The sequence below is a fragment of the Cibotium barometz genome, chromosome 7, assembly GCF_041138505.1.
Source record: "Cibotium barometz isolate CiBa-2024 chromosome 7, ASM4113850v1, whole genome shotgun sequence".
NCBI lineage: Eukaryota > Viridiplantae > Streptophyta > Polypodiopsida > Cyatheales > Cibotiaceae > Cibotium > Cibotium barometz.
The window spans coordinates 44,608,365-44,630,794 of NC_141052.1; the positions used below are offsets into that span (position 1 = coordinate 44,608,365).

Sequence of the window (22,430 nt, forward strand, 5' to 3'; positions counted from 1 at the left end):
TTAAAAAACTTGTGTGCAGAGGCACAAATGGTTTAATGAGGATAATAAGTATGATATTTAAGCGAGGAATGAATTTGCTTTAGGAAAACCTTTAACACTAACTTAATGAACATGAACATACCATACATAGTTTTAAAAAAAATGGTAATTGTTCTGTTCAAGCGACAATCCTGTAGTGACTATCCAAACCTGTGCTAAGCAATCCACCTCGAGTCCAGACAATCATTAACCACTACAGCCTAGACAATCTTAGATCAATATAAAAATCTTCATCATTTAGACTAACACAATAATGAATGAAAGCTGATATAATGTAAGTAATAGGCATCCATTCAAAAATGGTGCACAGCATCATAGTACATTATTACAAGGACCTAACCTTGTGTTTCAAGATCCCAAAATCACAGAACCAAGTCGATATCAATAGCTCTGACTAGCCTACTTTGTAAAAAGATCGATCAACATAAACCAAACAAAAACTGGATTTATGCACATCTTCGACCTCCCTTGACACACACACTGATAACAAGGTGAATTCAAGAGTTCGAACTCTGCTCTCACCATGAACCTTTAGATCCTATCAGTATCTGTGCATGTAAGAAAACCAATAGGCCTTTGAAATCTCTGGCTAGCATTCGCAGGTTGATGTCTTTTGTGTCCGCCCACTTGACACATCAATAGTGTCAGGAAGATATCTGAAATACCAAATTGTATGTAAGAAGTAAATTCTGAATCATGATCACTAAGCAATCCTACGAAGTGATTCCTCATAATATCATTATACCCATGTGCTTTCACTTGAAACCAACACTGCAGACTATGTGGTGGTTATGTTTGGATAGCCTCAGAAACCTTGAAGCCGACCTTCTAAAACATGCTAAAAATGCTTTGAATAAGCAGAGCCTAATCCAATGAACTTGAACAGTCCTTGATATTTAATGCTGCTTGATCTTATCACTCTATCCATGTGACTCTCTTAATATTACCACTCTAAACATGCAAATCCTTTTGATATTATCATTCTTACCAGTCGCTATATTATTATTCTAGCCACGCAATTCCTCTTGATATTATAATTCTAACCATGCAATTCCCCTTGATATTATCATTCTAACCATACAAAATGAATCATGATACTTACATTTCTTCCTCTGTCTCATTTTTCAAAGCGTTCTTGGCAATGCACTGGAATGCTGCATCCACATTGAGATCCTCTTTGGCAGAAGTTTCAAAGTAGGGTATGTTTCCTTTGGTTGTGCACCATGCTTTTGCCTTCTTTTCAGATACCTTAACATTGAGGAGAAAAAAATAATAATGATGTGATTCCCTCTTTTTTTTTTTTGAAAAATTTTATAAATAAAGAGCTTTTCCTAGAGAAGCCAAAATAGCTGGATGAAGTAGATGGTATATACCACACGGCTGTTCCCGCTGTCTATGTCCACTTTGTTTCCAAGTACGACAAAAGGGAAATTTTCTGGATCAGACGGATTTGCCTGCACAAACGTTCAGCGCTTTCTTTTCAAAATGACCATTTTTAGCTTGCCTACGCAAAAGACAAGCCATAGTGATATCCCAAAAGGCATTGGCCCTGTATTTTTCTTTAGGCAGCTAGTAACATCTCTTTGGTCTCATAGACCCTTTGGGTCTTTCATAGACATTAATTACATCCATCCATCGCGCTCTCTCTCTCTCTCTCTCTCAATCTCTCTCTCTCTCTCATTCATTCGGTCTCATAGGTCATTTTGGCTTTCCACAAATATTCATAGAACTTTCTTTCTTTCTTCTTTCTTTCTCATACCGATTCAGATGCTGATGGAACTTCTTTCTTCTTTCTTTCTCATACTAGCTAGAAGCTCTAGTGACGTCATTTTGGATCATTCCCTGATTATCTTTGTATAATCTTCATGCTCAATACACAATAGAGAGAGATGACCAAATCTACCATGTACTACTAACATGAAGTATATACAATGCTGAATAGAGATACTCAATGGTAGCACTGCTTCTGACTTCTCAATGACTCAATGATGACTGATTGATCAATGATTCAATATAACTTAGGCCTAGACTCCTATTTATAGTGTTTAATAAAATCCAGGACAAGGAGAATGATTGGTGTGCTGTCATGCTCCAATAAGGGACGATCTTCCTATCTCAATAGCAACTTCTTTGGCTCTCACGAGTCTTCAAAGCCTCAGTATTTTCAGGATCGAAATTCTTCTCGACCTTCTTCTCTAAATCAAAATCAAGATCGTTGACATTGTTGAGTTTTCCAACAGTGGCTCAGCCCATCGTGTGTTGTGTGTGTGTGTGTGTGAGAGAGAGAGAGAGAGAGAGAGAGAGAGAGCTGTAGAAGTAAACAGTAGACAGCATCACAATAGATGCTGCACAAGAGACTTCTTCTGATTGATGATAAAAGTAAGACCCAAGTACAAGTTTTAATAGGCATGTAGCCTTATCTTCTGACCCAATAAAATCTACGATATTATCTAGAATATAAGGACTGTTCACACACAAGCCAGGCATAAGTGCTTGTTCACACACAAGCCAGGCATAAGTGCCTGTTCACACGCGAGGCTCCAACAAACCCCCCTTCAGATCATAGATGGCTGAGTCTATGATACGAAATAGAATGCAAGGATGATGGGAAGGTCTTACCTATCTAGCAAGCAGTGTCTAGTCCCAGATACATAAGGTAATGCAAAGGAAAGGTCTTACCTCGAATGAGGCAGTGTTTAATTCCTTACAATGGTTTCTCGGGAGAAGAAAAGGTAAGAGAATAGATTGCTGGATGCTAGAACATGACATATACTACCAGTAGCCTCAGAGGTAGATGACTTGGCATGATCAGAAGTACTGCCGACATGGCTTAGAGGCTGAACAAAGGTCAGCATGGCTCAGAGGTAGGAGCACATGATTCACGGGCCACTGTCCCTACATGGTCCCTGGACTCATCTTAGAGGCCATGGAGCAAATGCAACCCCCGGGGCCCCTCAAGATGAATCCCCCTTGAAAGAAACTAATAGATGCAAAAAATAAAAAATACAGCTCTTTTTGGATGCTAGATCCGGGCAGAGTACCCCACAAGTTTTACAATTTTTTTAATTTTTTAATTTTATTGGTTTTGTTTTGGTTTAGAAAGCCCAGTCATAGTTTATGAGACAGTGATTCAACGGCGACAGTCATGGCCTTTTCTTGGGTTGTCGTGGGCCTAGGGTCTTCATTTGAGTCGGTGTAGGAGAAAGTGGCTACAAAATGGGCATGTTGTTTTTCTTGTTGTTTTCCCATCTTTTTGAAGCAGTTGTTAATCGTATGACCCAGCTTTTTACAGTAGTTGCAAGTTGCAACGTCTGGGCTTGTCCTTGTCTTTGGCGAAGAAGGCTCCTATGAGGACCTCGGTGTTCTTTCGAGACGACGGTCCTCCTCCATGAATACTGACACCATCTCTTCATAGAACATCTCACGTCCTACTTGGAGTGCAGTAATAGTCTCTCGGAATTTTTCAACAATGCTCAGACTGTTGCATAGTGCAAGAGACTAGGGTTGGTCACTCAAAACATGGAGTGACAACATGGGTGTGGGTCACCATCCTAGGGCAATAGCTAAGAAGAAGGCCATGGAGGCTTAGGCATGAGCACCAAGAAGACATGAATGTCTATAAAGTGAATATGATCAAAAAGGTACAATGTCAATGACCCCTATGCCTAATAGGGCCCAAGGTACCCTTAACATAGTAGCAACAGAACGGAAACGAAACGAAAGCCCCATCAGGGGAGCAGGAACGGGCCACAGGGAGAACAGGAACGAGGGGAAACGGGAGAGAAAGAGAGGGAAAAGTGAGTAGCCTTACTGCCTTGCCTTGGAAAGTAGGAGTCGAAATCTGAAGAGACTCGAGAGAGGAGCCCACTCGTGACTCAGAGCTGTCGAGCACGCACGCCGCACGGACCTAGAAAGTACGCAGGCAAGCGACAACAAGGTACACCTTTCAAGGATATTCGCAGGCGGCTCGCAACAAGTACACTTTTTCACTTATTTTTCCTTGGCCAAGCATAAAAAACACTCCCAAAGGGGGAACGGTAGCCAGACATTCCATGTAACCGTTCCCCTAGCCGTTCCTATGCCAAATCGTTCCCCCATGCACGTTCCACCCGGTTTAGGCTTCTTAGTCTTGGGGGAACGCGTTCCACCGTTTCCAAGGGATGAAAACGGTGTTCCCCTGTTACTATGTCCCCAAAAGTACACATGTAAATGTCCCTAAGTCCAAGTGCCTAGCCCCATTCCCCATGTGCATGTGCATGTGAAACCAAATCTACTTCATTACAAACCATCCCCTCCTACAATGATTTCATCCTTGAAATCGAAGAGTGGTCGTGCCCAAAGAAAAGACATATACAAGTGGCTATGCACAAGAGCCAAAAATCACATCCATGACTAGATGTCGATGCAGTGGAAGACCCATACATGAATCATATGACTCCCAGGGTCAAATGGAAAGGATAAAAGACTCTTGTCAATGATGAGACTATCTATGCAACCGCCTGGCTCGAAAGGAAATCCGAGGCATGGAAAATCCAAGGCAATGGTCCCATGATAATATGGTGCAAGTGGAGAGGATAAGGAACCATTGTCGATAACGAAGCTCGTCGAGTATTCTCGAGGATCAAAGGAATATGTATGATATACATCCCGAACCGTCGAAGCTGAAATGGTAGTAGCTCTTAGGTTAAAAGGAAGGCTCGACTCCAAAGAGATAGTAGCTCCAAGGTCAAAAGGAAAACTCGTAAACCTATCCTCATGACCACAGTGTGAATCTGGCACGAAGGGTATCTGCCGAAGAAGCTCAAAACTCATGGCTAGAATGTCAAATGGTCCTGGCACAAAAGAATCATCGTGTAAGCCAAGATGGAAATATGTCATAGATACATCTGAATGTCGTGCCACATATCCAAAAAACATATCCAAAAACAATGCTCCTCAAATGGCAAAGAAGGCATCCAAAGGAAAATGTACTGGCTCCAAAGAACATAGGCTCGTGTCGACATCAATAGAAGACAAAAGAATATATCTCAAGGTCAGTCTCATGTAGAGTCAAATGTGAACTCATACCACTGTCACACGTAGCACCACTCGAAAAGTCAAAGGCATAATCCACTATATCAATGTACGTATTGAGTATGATCCTACCCATGCACAATATCTCCATGTGCAAGACACTCTATGTGTGTGTCCCTTTAAAATAAAAGCTGGATCGTCATAAAGATTACCATCACTAAGCCTTGACAAAGTGTCTACACAAGAGAGATAAGTAGTATCAACAAACTCACTATCGATGGAATCTCCAAGGCCACTAAGGTCATCCCCAAAAGTATGGATAATCTCCATCAACGGTATCCCTACATGACCTAAATCCCATGATAAATCAATCTCCAATAACACTGGATCTAAGAAAATACCTAGATCAAATGTAAAGCTCTCAAGGTCAATGTCATAGGATATGCGAAAAATATGATCGATATTGTAATATGCGAAAGCTTCGGAGAAGGATCGGTACTTCAAAACTCAAAAATCAGCACTCTTTTTGCGACGGAATTAACGCACAAACTGAAAGGAGATGTGCAGAAAATAGAGAGAGAAGGGGAAGATGGAAAGGGCACGGTATTGGGTCCCAATTACCCTCTGTAGGGCCCCCACCACGGATGGTGTATTTGCTTTATTAGAATGATGTAAATCTGAAAACAAATACAGAAACTTGACCTTTTCTTGGCTGGAAAATCCTGCCCTTGACCTTCAGAAGTCCACCCCTTTGCTTGGCAATCTCCTTGGCTTGACTGGCCCTTGATTGGCTTGAGCACTTGGTGAAAACTGAGATGAATTATGGGATTGACTTCCCATCATGAGCAGTCGGCCAGCTGATAAACAGGCAGCCAGCATCATATTCCCACGACTGAGTAAATTCAGCAATAAATGCTGAATTAAATCCCCAAAAATGCTGGAAAAATCCCATAATGTCTGCGCATCTCTTCCTGGCTGGCTGGACATCAGGCGCCTGCTTCTGAAGGGCTGGACACATCTTTTGTCCACAATCCCAGGGCTGGGCAGCCTGTATGGGCTGCCCCATACATGCCCTACAGCCATATAAAGGCTGTAATCTCCTGGAGATTGCCTGATCTGTGCCCTAGGGCTGTCCTACAGCCCCTCCATGGCTGGTGGGTTCAGCCTGGGCCTTCCTGGCCCTCATGGGGGTGGTTCTACACCATTCCCGTGCCTACACTCAGATCCGGGGTAGCCCTATGGGCTGGCCCCTTGTCCTAAACCTAATCTACTCAGTGATCTGGCATCCGGTACCAAACCAGATACACAGAACCACTGACATCATTCTAGAGGGAGACTCACAGCGCAGACTGGCACTGTTTCATGTGCAGGACAGTGCACACCTGACCTTGGACTCATGTGCAGGACAATGCACACCTGACCTCGGACGACTGAGATGGATCCCTGGCTGACTCGTCCCGGACTGGGCTCACATGGGACCAGTTCACCATCCCAGGTCCTGCACCTTCTGTACAAAAATGTCTACGTGGCATCCAAGTGCGGGATGCACGTGACATCCCCTTCTGCTTAACTTGACGGAAGCTGCATAGCCTCCAAATAATCCGTCAATAATGCCGGATAGTCTTCGAAAAATTCTTTGTCGAGCCATACCGCTTCATGAGTTCCTCGGTCCTGAAACTTCGTGAGAAACTGTCGTAGTCTTCGGCCTGAGCCATGCTTGAAACGGTGCAGAAGGATCTGTTCTGGAACCATTACTTCTGCTTCATCAATAATGTCTGGTTCCGCTTCGTCTTTGACCTCTGAAGGGGGTGGACCTGCATATAGCTTTAACCAACTGACATGAAATACATCGTGCATAGTCCAACTCGGAGGTAGCTTTAACTGCATAGACACCTCATCAATCTTTTTCCGGATGGGAAATGGTCCGAAGCTCCTGAAAGACAACTTTGGGCATCGCTTGTCCACCTGCTTCAATCTTTGCTTCATAATCCGAAGATACACCCAATCCCCTTCCGAAAACTTCATGTCCCTTCGGTCTTTATTGGCCTGTCGAGTGTAGGCCTCTTGCGCTTTAGCCAATCTGTCTTTTACGGACTCTAGGATCTCCTGGTAAGACTCCGTCACTCTGTTCGCCTCCGGTACTGAAGACGAAGTCCTGGTTAACAACGACTGGAAAGGCCTTCCAAACGCTGCCTCATATGGAGTCCTGCCAATAGCTGAAGAAAAAGAGTCATTCAAAACAGCTTGAACTAAAGGCAAAAACGATTCCCACTTACCTTGTTGATCGTGGACATAACACTTCAGCACATCAAAGACCAACTGGTTGTATATCTCTGTCTGGCCATCTGTCTGTGGGTGGAATGCACTGGAAAAATTCAACTTAGTACCAAAATTATCAAACAATGCCCTCCAAAAATGACTGGTAAACTTGGCATCTCGATCTAACACTATGGTTCTAGGAATCCCGCCAATCGGGTACCAATGCCGAATGAATAGCTGGGCAACATCCTCGGCGGTCACATTGGCCCTGCAAGGAATAAGCATAACAAATTTGCTGAACCTATCAACAATAGTTAAACACTGTGTATTACGCTTACTCGGACTGGGAGACAGATTTGTGACAAAGTCCATCGAAATGTCCTGGAAAGGACCCTCAGGAATTGGCAAAGGCTGTAACAACCCTATCTTCTTTCCACGAGGAGCTTTCACCTTTTGACAAATGTCACAGCGTTGTACATATGTAAACACATCATGCCTCATCTTTGGCCAATAGTATTGCCGTTCTAATTTCTCCAGAGTCGAATTCATGCCCCTATGACCACCTGTAATGGCGTCATGGGCATCATGGAGAAGAGCTGCCCGGAATGATTTCATGACACATAGTCGGCCTTTGTAGAAAAGCCAACCATCGCGTATCAAAAAATGGCATGGTCCTGTGGCATCCAATGCCTGTTCCCACTGAGTACCGAATTCCTCGGAATCCGCGTACGTGTGCTTCATGTCTTCTAGTCCTGTACCAACAAGGTCAAGTCTAGTGGTCTGAATCGCAGATACTTGTCCCTTCCTGCTCAAAGCATCGGCCACTGGATTGGCCTTTCCTAGAAGGTACTCAATCATACCACCGAACTGCTGGAATATCTGACTCCAGCGGTGTTGTCGATCACTCCACTGTGCACTTGGCATCGTCTGAATCCAGCGCAATGCCTGATGGTCAGTGCGAACCTCGAAGTCACGGCCATACAGGAAATGTTTCCAATGTTTCAAGGCCTGTATAACTGCTAGAAGTTCATGATCATAGACTGAGTAGTTCTTCTCGGCGGGCAGTAACTTACGAGACATGTAAGCTACTGGATGACCATTCTGTTGCAATACACCTCCAATTGCAATGTTACTCGCATCGGTGATCACTTGAAATGGTTCGTCCCACGAGGCAAGGGCTAAACAAGGTGCTTTTGATAAAGCCACCTTGAGGTTCTAGAATGCCTCCAACGCTCGTGGAGTCATTCGAATCTTTTGCCTTCTTGTTTTCACTCCCTTTAGCAGATCGGTGAGGTCTGCCGAGAGATCAGAAAACTTGTCAATGTGGGTGGAATATGCCTGGCATATACCCACAAATGATCTAATGTCATAAGCGGTCTGAGGTACTTCCCAGTTAACAATCTCGGCCACTTTAGCCGGATTAAGTAGAATGCCTTCAGCACTAATTATATATCCCAAGTAATGTACCTGGAACAGATAAAATTCTGACTTCTTTTCATTGACATAGAGCTCGTTGCTTTCCAGCAACTTAAGGACTTTCTCCACATCAATGTCATGCTGCTCAACTGTAGCTGAAAATATGAGTATGTCGTCCAGAAATATGAACACACTCTCTCCAATCAACTCCCGAAAAATACGCATCATCATGCGGTTAAATGTAGCGGGGGCGTTCGTCAATCCAAATGGCATGACCACAAATTCATAGTGGGCCCGTTCTGTACGGAAGGCTATCTTGGGGATGTCCCCCTCAACAATCCGTACCTGGTGGTACCCACTCTTTAAATCCAGTTTTGAGAACACCTTTGCTCCATTTAGCCTCTCGAGAATATAGTCAATTCGAGGCATCGGAAATCTGCTCTTGATAGTCAGCTTGTTGAGTGCACGATAATATCGACACACAACCGAGAAGACCCATCTTTCTTCTTGACAAACAAGATCAGTGCTGCAAATGGCGACACGCTGGGGCGGATGAAGCCAGCTTGCAACAATTCTTGGAGTTGGCGGTCCAACTCCGATTCCATTGCCTTAGAAAGGCGATACGGAAACTTGCTCGGGGGTTCCGAGCCTGGGAGGAGGTCAATCTTGTGATCCTCCGGTCTGGACGGGGGGAGCTGGGGAGGGAGACTGTCCCGAAGAAAAATCTTCTGGAACTTTTCATGGAGAACCGAGTACTTCTCGGAAGCACTGGCCACCGTCTGGGCTGTCTGGATGTAAATCATCGCATACTGTGCGCCTTTCCTCACTGCTCGCTTAGCCTGCAAGTGGCTTATGAGCGGAAAGTTTGGAATACCTGGCTCACACTTAATGGTCACCGGGGTGTTTGACACATTCCAATCGATCTGGAACGTGTGCTTGTCCCACTTGACATCAGGAAGAAACTTGTGAAACCACTGGATATCCAAAATTATGTCTGCTCCTACAAGAGGGGCAACCATAAAGTCACGCACAAACTCTATGCCCTGAATCACTAACTTAGCACCTAGAGCTTCATACTTGACGCTCGTTGTCATACCTATGCTAAAACCCTCAACTTGTTTGTCCACCGGAGTCAGCTCGAAACGGGCACGCCTAGCGGCCTGTTCCGTGATCACATCCTCCGTGCTGCCGCTGTCAAACAAGACGACGACTCTCTGGCCACCTATGTAGCCAAAGGACTTGAGCAATTCGTTGCGCTCATACTCCTGGTCATGGGCGCCCTTCTGCTTATCTTCGAGCTCCCGGCTAATAATTGCTCCAACTGAAGCACCGGGGGTTGAAGAACTAGTAGGGGTAGCCGCTGGGGTCTGTGTGGGAGCTGTGCTCACCACGGAAGCTGTGGAGGCGGCGGCGGCCTTTGGAGGCTTCTTCAGACAATCCCGAGAAGTATGTCCTTTTGTGTGACAAAAGAAACATCTACCCTCCTTGTACTGAGAAAGCTCCTCAGCACTCAACTTGCCACCTGTCTTGCCTGCCTCCGCTTTCTAGTCTGGAGTAAGCTTAGACGCATTGTTCGAGTTCTTGGAGCCAGAGGCCCCCGGGCTCTGTCCTGGGGAAGACCCCGTCTGGTTCTGGCTTTTGCCCCCCGAGGCGTTAGCCTTGGGAGAAGCCGGCTGGGAAGTCTTGGGCTTGCCACCATTGTGTTTCATTTCTGCACTCTGCGCAAGCGAGAGTGCGTCCTCAAAGGTGGCTGGCCTAAACATACGCACCTCCCATTGGATTTGCGTGTCCAGGCCATCCGCGCCTTCTGCTCATCCAACTTGGTTGTCTGGTCTGCGATTGCTCGCATCATCTGCTGGAACATGCCTGTGACACTCAAGCCGGGTACCCTCGCTGGGCTGCCTGGTGCACTCTGGTCCCATGGTTCTGGTTCTCTCTCGTCGCCAAAGCTCGCCATAGCGGGAAAATGCAATTCCTTTCCGGAACGCAATCTGATCATCCACTATCTGTGTGGGAGACTTCCGGAGGCTAAAAACCAACCGTCCTTCGAGGGACAGGAGTCACTCCGAAAGGGGTAGTCCACCAGCGTCTAAAAACCAACCACACGAGCGAGAGAATTTTTTGGTTTTCTTTGCTGAATCTTTGTCCTTGAAGTAAGCTCTGATACCACTGTAATATACGGAAGCTTCGGAGAAGGATCGGTACTTCAAAACTCAGAAATCAGCACTCTTTTCGCGACGGAATTAACGCACAAACTGAAAGGAGATGTGCAGAAAATAGAGAGAGAAGGGGAAGATGGAGAGGACACAGTATTGGGTCCCAATTACCCTCTGTAGGGCCCCCACCACGGATGGTGTATTTGCTTTATTAGAATGATGTAAATCTGAAAACAAATACAGAAACTTGACCTTTTCTTGGCTGGAAAATCCTGCCCTTGACCTTCAGAAGTCCACCCCTTTGCTTGGCAATCTCCTTGGCTTGACTGGCCCTTGATTGGCTTGAGCACTTGGTGAAAACTGAGATGAATTATGGGATTGTGGCTTCCTCTATTTATACTTCCCATCATGAGCAGTCGGCCAGCTGATAAACAGGCAGCCAGCATCATATTCCCACGACTGAGTAAATTCAGCAATAAATGCTGAATTAATCCCCAAAAATGCTGGAAAAATCCCATAATGTCTGCGCATCTCTTCCTGGCTGGCTGGACATCAGGCGCCTGCTTCTGAAGGGCTGGACACATCTTTTGTCCACAATCCCAGGGCTGGGCAGCCTGTATGGGCTGCCCCATACATGCCCTACAGCCATATAAAGGCTGTAATCTCCTGGAGATTGCCTGATCTGTGCCCTAGGGCTGTCCTACAGCCCCTCCATGGCTGGTGGGTTCAGCCTGGGCCTTCCTGGCCCTCATGGGGGTGGTTCTACACCATTCCCGTGCCCACACTCAGATCCGGGGTAGCCCTATGGGCTGGCCCCTTGTCCTAAACCTAATCTACTCAGTGATTTGGCATCCGGTACCAAACCAGATACACAGAACCACTGACATCATTCTAGAGGGAGACTCACAGCGCGGACTGGCACTGTTTCATGTGTAAGACAGTGCACACCTGACCTTGGACTCATGTGCAGGACAATGCACACCTGACCTCGGACGACTGAGATGGATCCCTGGCTGACTCGTCCCGGACTGGGCTCACATGGGACCAGTTCACCATCCCAGGTTCTGCACCTTCTGTACAAAAATTGAAAAGATGCAGGGGGGAAGAGAGCTTGAGCTCTTGCAAGCACACACACACACTCACAAAACCCTAATAGAGAACACACAAGGTGAGAGGCTGAAAATCTTCTTCTTCTCTACTCAACACTCAACACACCATATACAAGAATAAGAGTACACACTATATGAAAGGTACTCAACCAAATACATACACGGGTTCTCTATAGTGTGAACCCGACTAAATGAGCTGGCGCTATAACTATGCCAGTCTCTAGAATGGCTGTCACACAGCCTGTCATCCCACTGGCCGCATATCTCCCATGATCTCACCAACCATGCCAGTGGTGTAAGTGTGGGGCCTATCCCCCAGGCGGGTCATCAGTGGCCACCGCCTCACTAGACGAGCTCGATATCTCAACACTCCCCCTCGAGCTCAACTCCATCTCATGTACACCAAGCCAAGCCCTGAATCTGCGGAGCTTCTCTGTACCCAATGCTTTGGTGAAAATGTCAGCTACCTGATCCTCTGTGCTGACATAAACAAGGTCAAGATCCCCTGCCAAGACCTTCTCTCTGACGAAGTGGTAGTGGACCTCTATGTGCTTCGTACGAGCATGAAAGACTGGGTTCCTGGCCAACTGTATACTGCTAATGTTGTCACAGAAAATGACAACTTGTCTATCCACTGATAGACCCAAATCTGCAAGTAGCTTTCTCAACCAAGCTACCTCACATGCTGCCATAGCAGCTCCTCTGTACTCGATAGAGCAACCGTAGGCTGCTTCTTGCTGCTCCAAGTCACAGCAGCACTCCCCAAAGAAAACATGAATCCACTGGTAGATCTTCTATCTGAGATACTACCAGCCCAATCAGCATCTGTGTACCCATGTACACATATCTCTGTCCCAGTCTCATAGAATAGTCCACAATGCAAAGTAGACTTCACATACCTCAGTATGCGTCTCACTGCATCCAAATGCGGTTTCCGTGGAACCTGCATAAACTGACTCACCAACCCAACAGCATAGCTCAAATCTGGTCTGGTGATCGTCATATAGATCAAACTTCCTACTATGCTCCTGTACATAGTAGGATCCTCCAAGATCTCTCCTGAATCTGCACTCAACTTGCCATTCTGATCCAATGGCACAGAAATAGGCTTACAGCCTGTCATACCATACTTGGACAACATGTCCAAGCCATACTGTCTCTGTAGTAATCCAATACCATGTGGTGACCTAATCACCTCGATGCCCAAGAAATATCTGAGCTCCCCCAGATCCTTCATCTCGAACTTCTGTCTAAGCAGGATCTTTACATCAAAGATCTCTGCATCATGGTCCCCCGTAATGATCAAGTCATCTACATAGATGACAACAAGCACAACTCCTCTATCACCATGTCTCACATACAGCGAGAAATCTGCATTGGCTACATGAAAGCCAATAGTGACAAGATATTCAGAAATCTTGTCAGACCATGCTCTTGGTGCTTGTTTTAAGCCATACAAGGCTTTCTTCAACCTGCAAACATGCTCGGGGTGACCCACATCCTCATAACTAGGTGGCTGCAACATATACACCTCTTCTTGCAAATCCCCATGCAAGAATGCATTCTTTACATCCATCTGATGTAAAGACCATTGCTTTGATGTAGCCACTGCTATCACAACTCTCACCGTTGCCATCTTGGCAACTGGGCTGAAAGTTTCCTCATAATCAATCCCATATGTCTGTGCAAATCCTTTGGCTACCAATCTAGCCTTGTACCTGTTTATGCTTCCATCACTGTTATGTTTAACTTTGTACACCCACTTGCATCCAATGGCTTTCTTGCCTTCTGGCAATTGCACTAAATCCCAAGTTTCATTTCCATATAGTGCATCCATCTCCTCATTCATAGCTTTCTCCCAACACACATTTCCAACAGCCTCATCAATGCATGTGGGCTCAACAACCTGCACAACCTTTGCCATATATGCATAGTGATGTGCCACATAACCATCATAGGTAAATCTCTGCACAGGATTTCTCACTCTCCCAGATCTTCGCAGCTTCTCATTCATGGCTTCCATAGCCTTCTTTACACCAGGTGTTCTCATAGCTGGGATCCCAAGCTCCTCATCAAGGCTCATATCTGAGCCACTAGACTCTCCATCAACATGAGAATGCCCTGCAGAAATGTCAGGCATACCAAGGGGCTCAACCACTTTCTCTTTTCCTTTACGTGATGTAGTAATCACATTTGCAGGGTTGGTATTATGACGCAGCCTGCCACTCCATGGTCTATCAACAGACCCACTAGATGAGGACTCTCCTGGTCCACTCAAAGACTGTGATTGCTGACCTGCATTCTGTGCAACCACACTTCCACTCATATCAGCCCCAACAGCTTCTTTTTCAGCAGCATACCAGTTGCTCATCTCATCAAAGACAACATCCCTGCTTACCCTCAACTCACATGTAGTAGGGTTATAACACCTGTATCCCTTTTGCTCAAGGGAATATCCAATAAACACACATTTTTCAGCTTTCGGGTCCAGCTTAGTTCTCAGCTCATCTGGCACATGCACATATGCAATGCATCCAAAGACTTTCAGATGAGATAAATCTGGTTTTCTGCCAGTAAACCTCTCCTCTGGAGTTACATCATGTATGGCTGCAGTTGGAGTCCTGTTCATGATGTATACTGCTGTAGAAACAGCCTCAGCCCAATAGCAATGCGGCATATTCTTCTCTTCCATCAATGCTCGCGCAATCTCAGCAATGTGCCTGTTTTTCAGCTCAGCAACTTCATTTTGCTGCGGAGTGTATCTGCATGTATACTGTCTCCGAATACCATTCTTCTTCAAATATTCAGAGAACTCATTGGAGAAGTACTCTCCCCCTCCATCTGACCTTAGGCACTTTACATATTTCCCTGTTTGCTTTTCAACCAAAAACCTGAAATTCTGAAAGTGAGTGAACACCTCACTCTTCTCCTTCATGAAATATACCCACACTTTCCTTGTGTGGTCATCAATGAAGGTCACATAATACCAGCAGCCTCCCATAGATATGGTCTTCGTAGGACCCCATACATCTGAATGCACAACATCTAGTGCATTTCTGCTCACATATCTGTTACGTGGAAACACATGCTTTGTTTGCTTCCCAAATTGGCATGCTTCACAGATTTTATGCATACCTTCCACTTTAAATTTTGGCAACCCTGTCACAATTCCTTTTGTCTGCATAGACTTCAATCTCTGCACATTCACATGTCCAATTCTTTTATGCCATATGTCTGTGTCTGCAACAATTCCTGAACCATTTGCAAACATCGCAGCACTCATCTCAGGCATGTCTACATCCAACGTAAACATTCTGCCCACTCTGTTGCCTTTTGCAACCAACCTGCACTTGTCTTTAAAATCTTCAACATAACATCCATCAGGGTTAAACCGAACCTGCAAACCCTGCTCAATCATCTGGCCAACTGAAACCAGATTCTTTGTTATGTTCGGTACATGAAGTACATCTGCAAGGTACTTCACTTTGCCATCCTGCATAGACAATGACATATCTCCAATGTGGGCAATTGGATGAGCAGTGTCATCCCCTGTTTCCACAAAACCTGGTCTTTCCGGGTTTTTCATCTCCTTGAACCACTCCCCATGACTCGTCATGTGGTTCGAAGCGCCTGAATCCACATACCATACATTATCTTTTTGTGCTGCATCAACATTTTCAGACATGGCATTCACAACATGCTGCATAACAAACAACCTTTCATTATCCTCATTATTTCTGTTTGAGGATGCATAGTTGTTTTGCTGCACTTTCCCATTTTGCATGTCAGCCTGCTTCTTATAACATTCTGACTGCACATGTCCAGGCTTACCACAATAATAGCATTCACATGTATTATTATATTGCCTTTGCCAATTTCCACGGCCTCTTTGACTCCCCCTGCCTCTGAATTTTCCTCTTCCACCTGCGTGTTGTTGTTGTTGTTGATTCTGGGACTGTTGTTGCTGCTGCTGCTGCTGGCCATAATTCTGATGACCTGTTCGGCCACCTCCTTGACCGCGTCCACGGCCTCCTCTACCTCGTCCTCTTCCTGAACTCGTGTAGAAGGCCTGTTGCTCTGAACTGTTTTTGCTTTGTGAAGACTGTTGGTCTTCACCCAAGTTCTTCTCTTCGATAATCAGCATAGACACTAAATCTGTAAAGTTGGGAATGTTTTCCCGATTCTGAATAGACGTCTTAAACGCCTTGTATTGTGGCCCGAGACCACGTAGACAGACCTCCACCTTATCATCATCATCTACTGACACACCAATAGATGCAAGAGATTCCACAATACTCTTTATCTTCAGCGCATAGTCATTCACAGACATGCTCTTTTTCTCCACAGTATTCTTTTTCTCCACAGTATGAAGTTCATTCTTCAACTGTATCTTACGTGCCTTGGTGTTTGTTTCATAAAGCTTTACCAAGGTGTCCCACGCCTCCTTGGGGGACTCGGCATCCTGAATGTGCCCAATCATGGTGTCCTGTATACTAATGGAAAGCCAATACCTAACCTTTTTGGCTCCTTGGTTCCAGTCTTTAAATTCTTTCACATCTGCAGCAGTTGGATTTATATCCGGTATCTCCGGTGCCTCTTCATGCTCACCTTCTATGTAGTCCCAATAGCCTTTTCCCATCAAGAAATTCGTCAACCTGAACCTCCAAGCATGGAAGTTATTCTTGTCAAGCTTCTTAGCCACAATCTGTGTTATGCCATCATTAGACATCTTGCCAAACACACAATTTTACCAGAACCTGCACTCTGGTTTTTTTCTGCACAAATGCTGTATTTTCTGTACAGCGGTACTGTAGTATTCTCAAATGTCACAACCAGTGACTTCAATGTGCATACATACACCCAATGGCAACTGTAGACCTCTTTGCAGCACCCACAGTGTCTGCACAGTCAATCTGTCTTCCTGCAGTTTTTAAAACAGAGTTCTGCAGAGAATCGATGACTTACCCGCAGTGCTCGAAATCGCCTGCTTTCTGAAAAACGGAGGTCCAAACGCGCCCGAAACGCGTTTTCGGCCTGGAAATTCAGTCCGTAGGACTCAGTCCGTAGGACTCAGTCCGTAGGACTATATAGTTGCCCTATAGCTTCACTCCCGCGAAGAAAGCTCCTCAATCGGAGATCGTTTGCCGGTGCCTCCCGTAGAGCTCCCGACAAGGGTGTAGTCACCAACACAAATAGGGAAGAGTAATTGAAGCTCTTACCCTCGTACCGCTTCTTGTGGTTCTCTTGCTTGCAGCTCAGCCCTTAGCACGAACCAGGCTCTGATACCATGAAAAGATGCAGGGGGAGGAGAGCTTAAGCTCTTGCAAGCACACACACACACTCACAAAACCCTAATAGAGAACACACAAGGTCAGAGGCTGAAAATCTTCTTCTTCTCTCCTCAATACTAAACACACCATATACAAGAATAAGAGTACACACTATATGAAAGGTACTCAACCAAATACATACACGGGTTCTCTATAGTGTGAACCCGACTAAATGAGCTGGCGCTATAACTATGCCAGTCTCTAGAATGGCTGTCACACAGCCTGTCATCCCACTGGCCGCATATCTCCCATGATCTCACCAACCATGCCAGTGGTGTAAGTGTGGGGCCTATCCCCCAGGCGGGTCATCAGTGGCCACCGCCTCACTAGACGAGCTCGATATCTCAACAGAAATGTCTACGTGGCATCCAAGTGCGGGATGCACGTGACAGATATACATACTCCTACGATGTCTCACCTCCATGCATGAACTCATCACTACTCTCATGCACTATTCCTGACTCCTCAATCACAACAACTCGATCCACACGAATGCTATGAAAACTAGAAGTAGTGGTCGTATCCGAAATCTCTCCACAAGTGACAACTCTAGAGGAGTAACCAAACATATCTAATACTAGATCCTTGGGTCTATGCTCCTCATGATATATGATGTGCTCATCAATATGTGAAGTGTCATCCCCATGTATAACCAAGAATGTATGACTAGCCGAATGATCATGACTAGTCAAATGCCTATCAAGATCATCGGATACATCACTATGATCATCTAATGTATCCTTCTGATCACTAGGAATAGAGATAGGTAGCTCTATGATGCTCGATATGCTTGCTGCCATCTCTGTCCTCGAGATCATGCCCACATGATCTAACTCACACATCACCCTCACTATCATTGCATGTGTGTCAGTGGCATCATGTGCACGTGTATCACTATCATCATGTGTATGTGTGCCTGATACATCAACATCATCATATGTGTGTGTACAATAAGACATCACCCCCATCATAATACAATGAATGAGTCGATAACCTACTTTAGACAAAACCTTTGCTTTGTTACCATTATCATGCGTGTAATGCACAAACCTCCATCTTGCTTTTGTTATGATCTACCTCAGTTGTACCTTATGCTATGATCTATCCCAAAAGATCCCTAGCTTTGTTAGTTTGGAAACAACTCAAACGACTAAGGCTCTACCCCAACCTTGCTTCTTACGCTATCTTTGGCTCTGAATTATCATGGACAAACTTTTGCTCTTTTACGAATGTCACACCAAAAGCCTTACTCATACTTAACTGAGTTAACTCTACAATTACTCTGATGCATTAACGACAAGAAAGAGAAATACACAAACACCCGACTCGGTCCCAAAGCCCACTTAAGCACTCCCACCTTTCAATGTATTTGCTTATATTATGAAAATGAGATATTAACAAAATAGATTCTTGACCCTAACCTTATGACATCTCCTTCCTTTCCTTGATGACTCTAGCCTATGATATCCACACCAACCAATAGTGACTCTTCCTTCTCCAAACAGTTCCTTGTTGGAACAACCTGTCTATTGGAAACTCACCAAAGTACTCGTCTTGCAATTGTCTTCAACAAGACTACCTTTGTTCCCTGTTAAAGTGGAGTGTTGTTGTGTTGATCTTTGATGCCTGCCTGCATGCATGCATATAGATGCCTCTTGACCTATTCCTACACTCAAAGCAACATAAGGAATGAGGGAACTAGAGGGACCTGTTTCGCATCCCTCTATTTGTCGGTTGCTCCACAAACCCAAGACTAGAAAACCGACCTACATTTTCTGCCCGAACTGTCCATATGTGTCCTGCCCTATCTTCGCTTGCTGCCCTGCTGCTTCCTGGGCATCCTACCTTTTGCTTATCTGGACTAACGTCTAGCACTTGAGATGCAAGTCACCTCATCTCCAGGTGGGTAACAAAAGTGTGAAGGGTTCATGCACGACAAACTACCTAAACTTACCCAAGCCTCTACCCTAATGCAACTAGCCTGACATGTTCCAAGACTCCGGCTCACTGTTCACAACTGAGTGGAGCGCTGATCTCCAACCAAAAATTGGACATAATATATCAATATGGCACCCAATTGCAAGGTGCACACGACGACAATCATCCATAGCATGACTGCATCCTATGACAATCCCACTCAAGAGTAGGTGCACATCCATGTATGTCACCTTAGTAGACATTCTTCATAGATAAATCATCAAGCTAAGTTTCTATTTCTTCACCTCGGGTGAAAGAGAGAACTCAGCCATGATGAAGCCTAGCACTAAAGAAAACATGTATGCACACATGGACGATAGGGTAGCTGGTTGGAGAAACACCACCACTTTGGATAGAAAGAATTAATATATACCGCCTAACGACAACTTGGAGGAAGACCTCAAAAGCTACTACAATCAAAAGATATATAAATTTATATGAACAACCTTATATTGTTTACTTTTTGAGCATACTTACACTACTATATAATAGAGAATATATACTATTAGTTAAATGCAAAGAAATATATGTGCTTATTTTATCAACATAATATAAAATACCACTGATATTGTAATTTATTATGTTAGTATTGATATTATTATACTAATAATTTAATGCATCAAAATAATCAATATTATATCACATAGAAAATCAATGTTATATATGATAAATACATAATAGAAAATAGTGTATTGTAATTACACTAATACATCGTTGCACGCATATCTCTAGAACGTTTTAGCACCCAAATTTTGGACATTAATCCACGTCTTTTTTCACACTATTTTCTTGTTTTTTTCAAGACTGCACAGGCCCACAAAAATAGCCTGCGCTAGTTCAACAAATACAACGCAAAGTATTTTTTTACACTATTATACTCTAATATTGCTATGATGATTATTTAATTTTTATGATTAAATACTATTATATTCACATAATTTATAAAATTTCATGTTATGTCAGTAAAAATGCATAATTATTTAAATGATACATAATAATGAAATTTTTTATATATTAACACGTTACATCACTAGTAATAGGGATTCAAACCCCAATTCCTACCCCCTGAGTCCAATCCCTCTACCATCACGCGACACACCCATTAACAATATATTGAATATATATACCTAGATGAATCTAGGAACATGCCCTAATTCACCTTATAAGAAAGTGCAATTTATAACCTCGTGGTAGTCATCCACAAGACAATAAACCATCATATTATGATATGCTATATCATGTGGAATATACCAAATGTTAAATGCATTGGCTACTTCAAATTACTAAAGAATAATACCACGTTGAAACCCCCCCCCCCAAAAAAAACATCCTACTTGACTCATCTTCAATGCTAGAAATCAACAAAAAATGTTTCATTGCTGATCAAAATTAAGTCCAGCCTATTTGCACCACCAAAGTAGGTCACCTGTATGAGAAACTCGTCCCGCCAATTGTCTAAATTGTCGAAAGACTTCATGACATTAACATCATAAACGAGTACACAACAATCTGCACCTCGGTAGAAGGCAACCCCGAGGCTCTGAAAACGCTCTTGTCCAGCTGTGTCCCAGATCTGTGTGCACATAGGCCCTCATTATCAAAAGATGCACAAACACATACCTAAAATGTTATCTAAGTTCACAAATTGAAAGAAATCAATCACACACATTCAATAAAACAGAATTACTGAGCGAATTTATATTTAAAAAAAACTTATCACAAATTTTCAATAAACCCATGAAATCAGCAGATTGGAGGAGTCAGTCATGTGTTTGAATGCCCAAAAGAAAATGTATACAGGTCTAGTAAAGCAAAGAAAAAAGCAAGAGGGGGCTGATTATAGATATAATTAAAAAACAGTAGTTTTATCAGAATGCTAAGTTATAATAAAATCTAACTTATATGCAAGTAAATGCAGTGAAAAATCTCACCTGCATAGTGACCAATCTATCTTCGACTTGCACTTCTTTGGTGAGAAAATCAGCCCCAATGGTAGCCTTATACTGGTTACTGAACTTTTTGTTGACATATCTGGGGGGATTAAGGTCAAGGAGACATAAAAGCAGCTAGCTTTTTTTTATTTAAAAAACAAAATATGAATAGAGTGAAAAATAATCAAATGCAGTGACATGAGGATTCTGATTCATCAAAGAGGTTTTCCCCACCCTGCACAAGAGTAGAAAAAAAATGGTAATAAAAAAAGGACACAAATTATTATCTTTTTTTCAGAACAGAGAGCTACATCCCTCATGGAAGGTTTTTTTCCCATCATTCTCATGAATCTAGGGTTTCCGGTTAAATCCATGGTTTTCCATCACTCTGGTAACACTAGGGTTTTCTGTTTAGAGCTAAAAGTTTCTGAAAAGGTAGGGTTTTCTGTTTAAATCTAGGGTTTCCTGTTAGAGCATTTGTTAAAACAGTTAAATCTAGGTTTTCCTCCACCAGTTAGGATTTTTTATTATGACCTAATTTTAACAGAACTCACGGAATGAAGGAAAGACCCTAGATTTAACAGACCCAAAAAAAAAAAGTTAAGAGTGGGGGAACCCTAACCCTAATTCTAATTTGGACATGTGAGATGGGAGAGAGAGAGAGAGAGAGAGAGAGAGAGAGAGCATACCCACTGTCTCCGAGGATGATGACCTTGAGGAGCGTTCGCTTACGAGTGGCCATGGCGATGATCCCCAAAACACACAGAAGACTCTTGTTGAAACGTCGAAGAGGAATTTGGCTATGGTGGGGCAACTTGCTCTTGTGCAGGTTGAAGAAAAACACCTGCAGAGAAGAGGACAAAAAGTGGATCAACTTGCTCTCGTGCTGGTTGAAGAAAAACACCTGTAGAGAACAGGAGAAAAAAAGTGCAGTCGCTTTTTGGGGTTGTGCATTTAAGTAGTGGGGAGCATGGCATGATAAGTAAGTCGCGCACCTATGGACCTGCGAAACGCGTGTAGAGCACTTGTGCGGTTACATGAGGGCGTGGGTTCGAAACTTGACATGGGGTTAAACTCGAACAGGCTGTGTTGAACTTGGGCACACCTGCGTAAGGCAAGAAATCGGCAATTCCACAAAGTTTCTTTTTGGACTAATGAAAATCTACCCCAAAAAAAACATAGCTTTCGCTTCAAAATTTA

The 22,430-nt window shown here is 44.0% G+C and overlaps 1 protein-coding gene across 2 annotated transcripts; it reads right to left on the reverse strand.

Annotated features, from left to right (window-relative positions):
* Positions 1 to 254: 254 nt before the first annotated feature.
* LOC147637060 (ras-related protein Rab7-like) lies at positions 255 to 22,173 on the reverse strand. 2 transcript variants are annotated; one of them, XM_086800673.1, is made up of 7 exons: positions 21,920 to 22,173; positions 21,439 to 21,465; positions 21,231 to 21,330; positions 20,726 to 20,872; positions 1,413 to 1,493; positions 1,142 to 1,287; positions 255 to 695 (listed from the first exon to the last, which is right to left on the reverse strand). In XM_086800673.1, exons 1-7 carry the CDS (start codon positions 21,970 to 21,972, stop codon positions 629 to 631), a joined length of 621 nt encoding a protein of 206 aa, XP_086656799.1. In that variant the 5' UTR covers positions 21,973 to 22,173; the 3' UTR covers positions 255 to 628. The 2 variants fall into 2 exon arrangements, with proteins under 2 accessions (XP_086656799.1, XP_086656798.1); XM_086800672.1 differs by lacking the exon at positions 21,439 to 21,465 and having other exon boundaries at positions 21,920 to 22,109.
* Positions 22,174 to 22,430: the final 257 nt, after the last annotated feature.

What these genes read in the sequence shown, in the direction of transcription:
- LOC147637060 (XM_086800673.1), bottom strand. Translation starts at nt 21,972, where the DNA reads ATGGCCACTCGTAAGCGAACGCTCCTCAAGGTCATCATCCTCGGAGAC. An exon ending in ATCATCCTCGGAGACAGTGG is followed by an intron (nt 21,466 to 21,919) that starts GTATGCTCTCTC and finishes ACTCTTGTGCAG; the next exon opens with GGTGGGGAAAACCTCTTTGA. An exon ending in AAAACCTCTTTGATGAATCA is followed by an intron (nt 21,331 to 21,438) that starts GAATCCTCATGT and finishes TAATCCCCCCAG; the next exon opens with ATATGTCAACAAAAAGTTCA.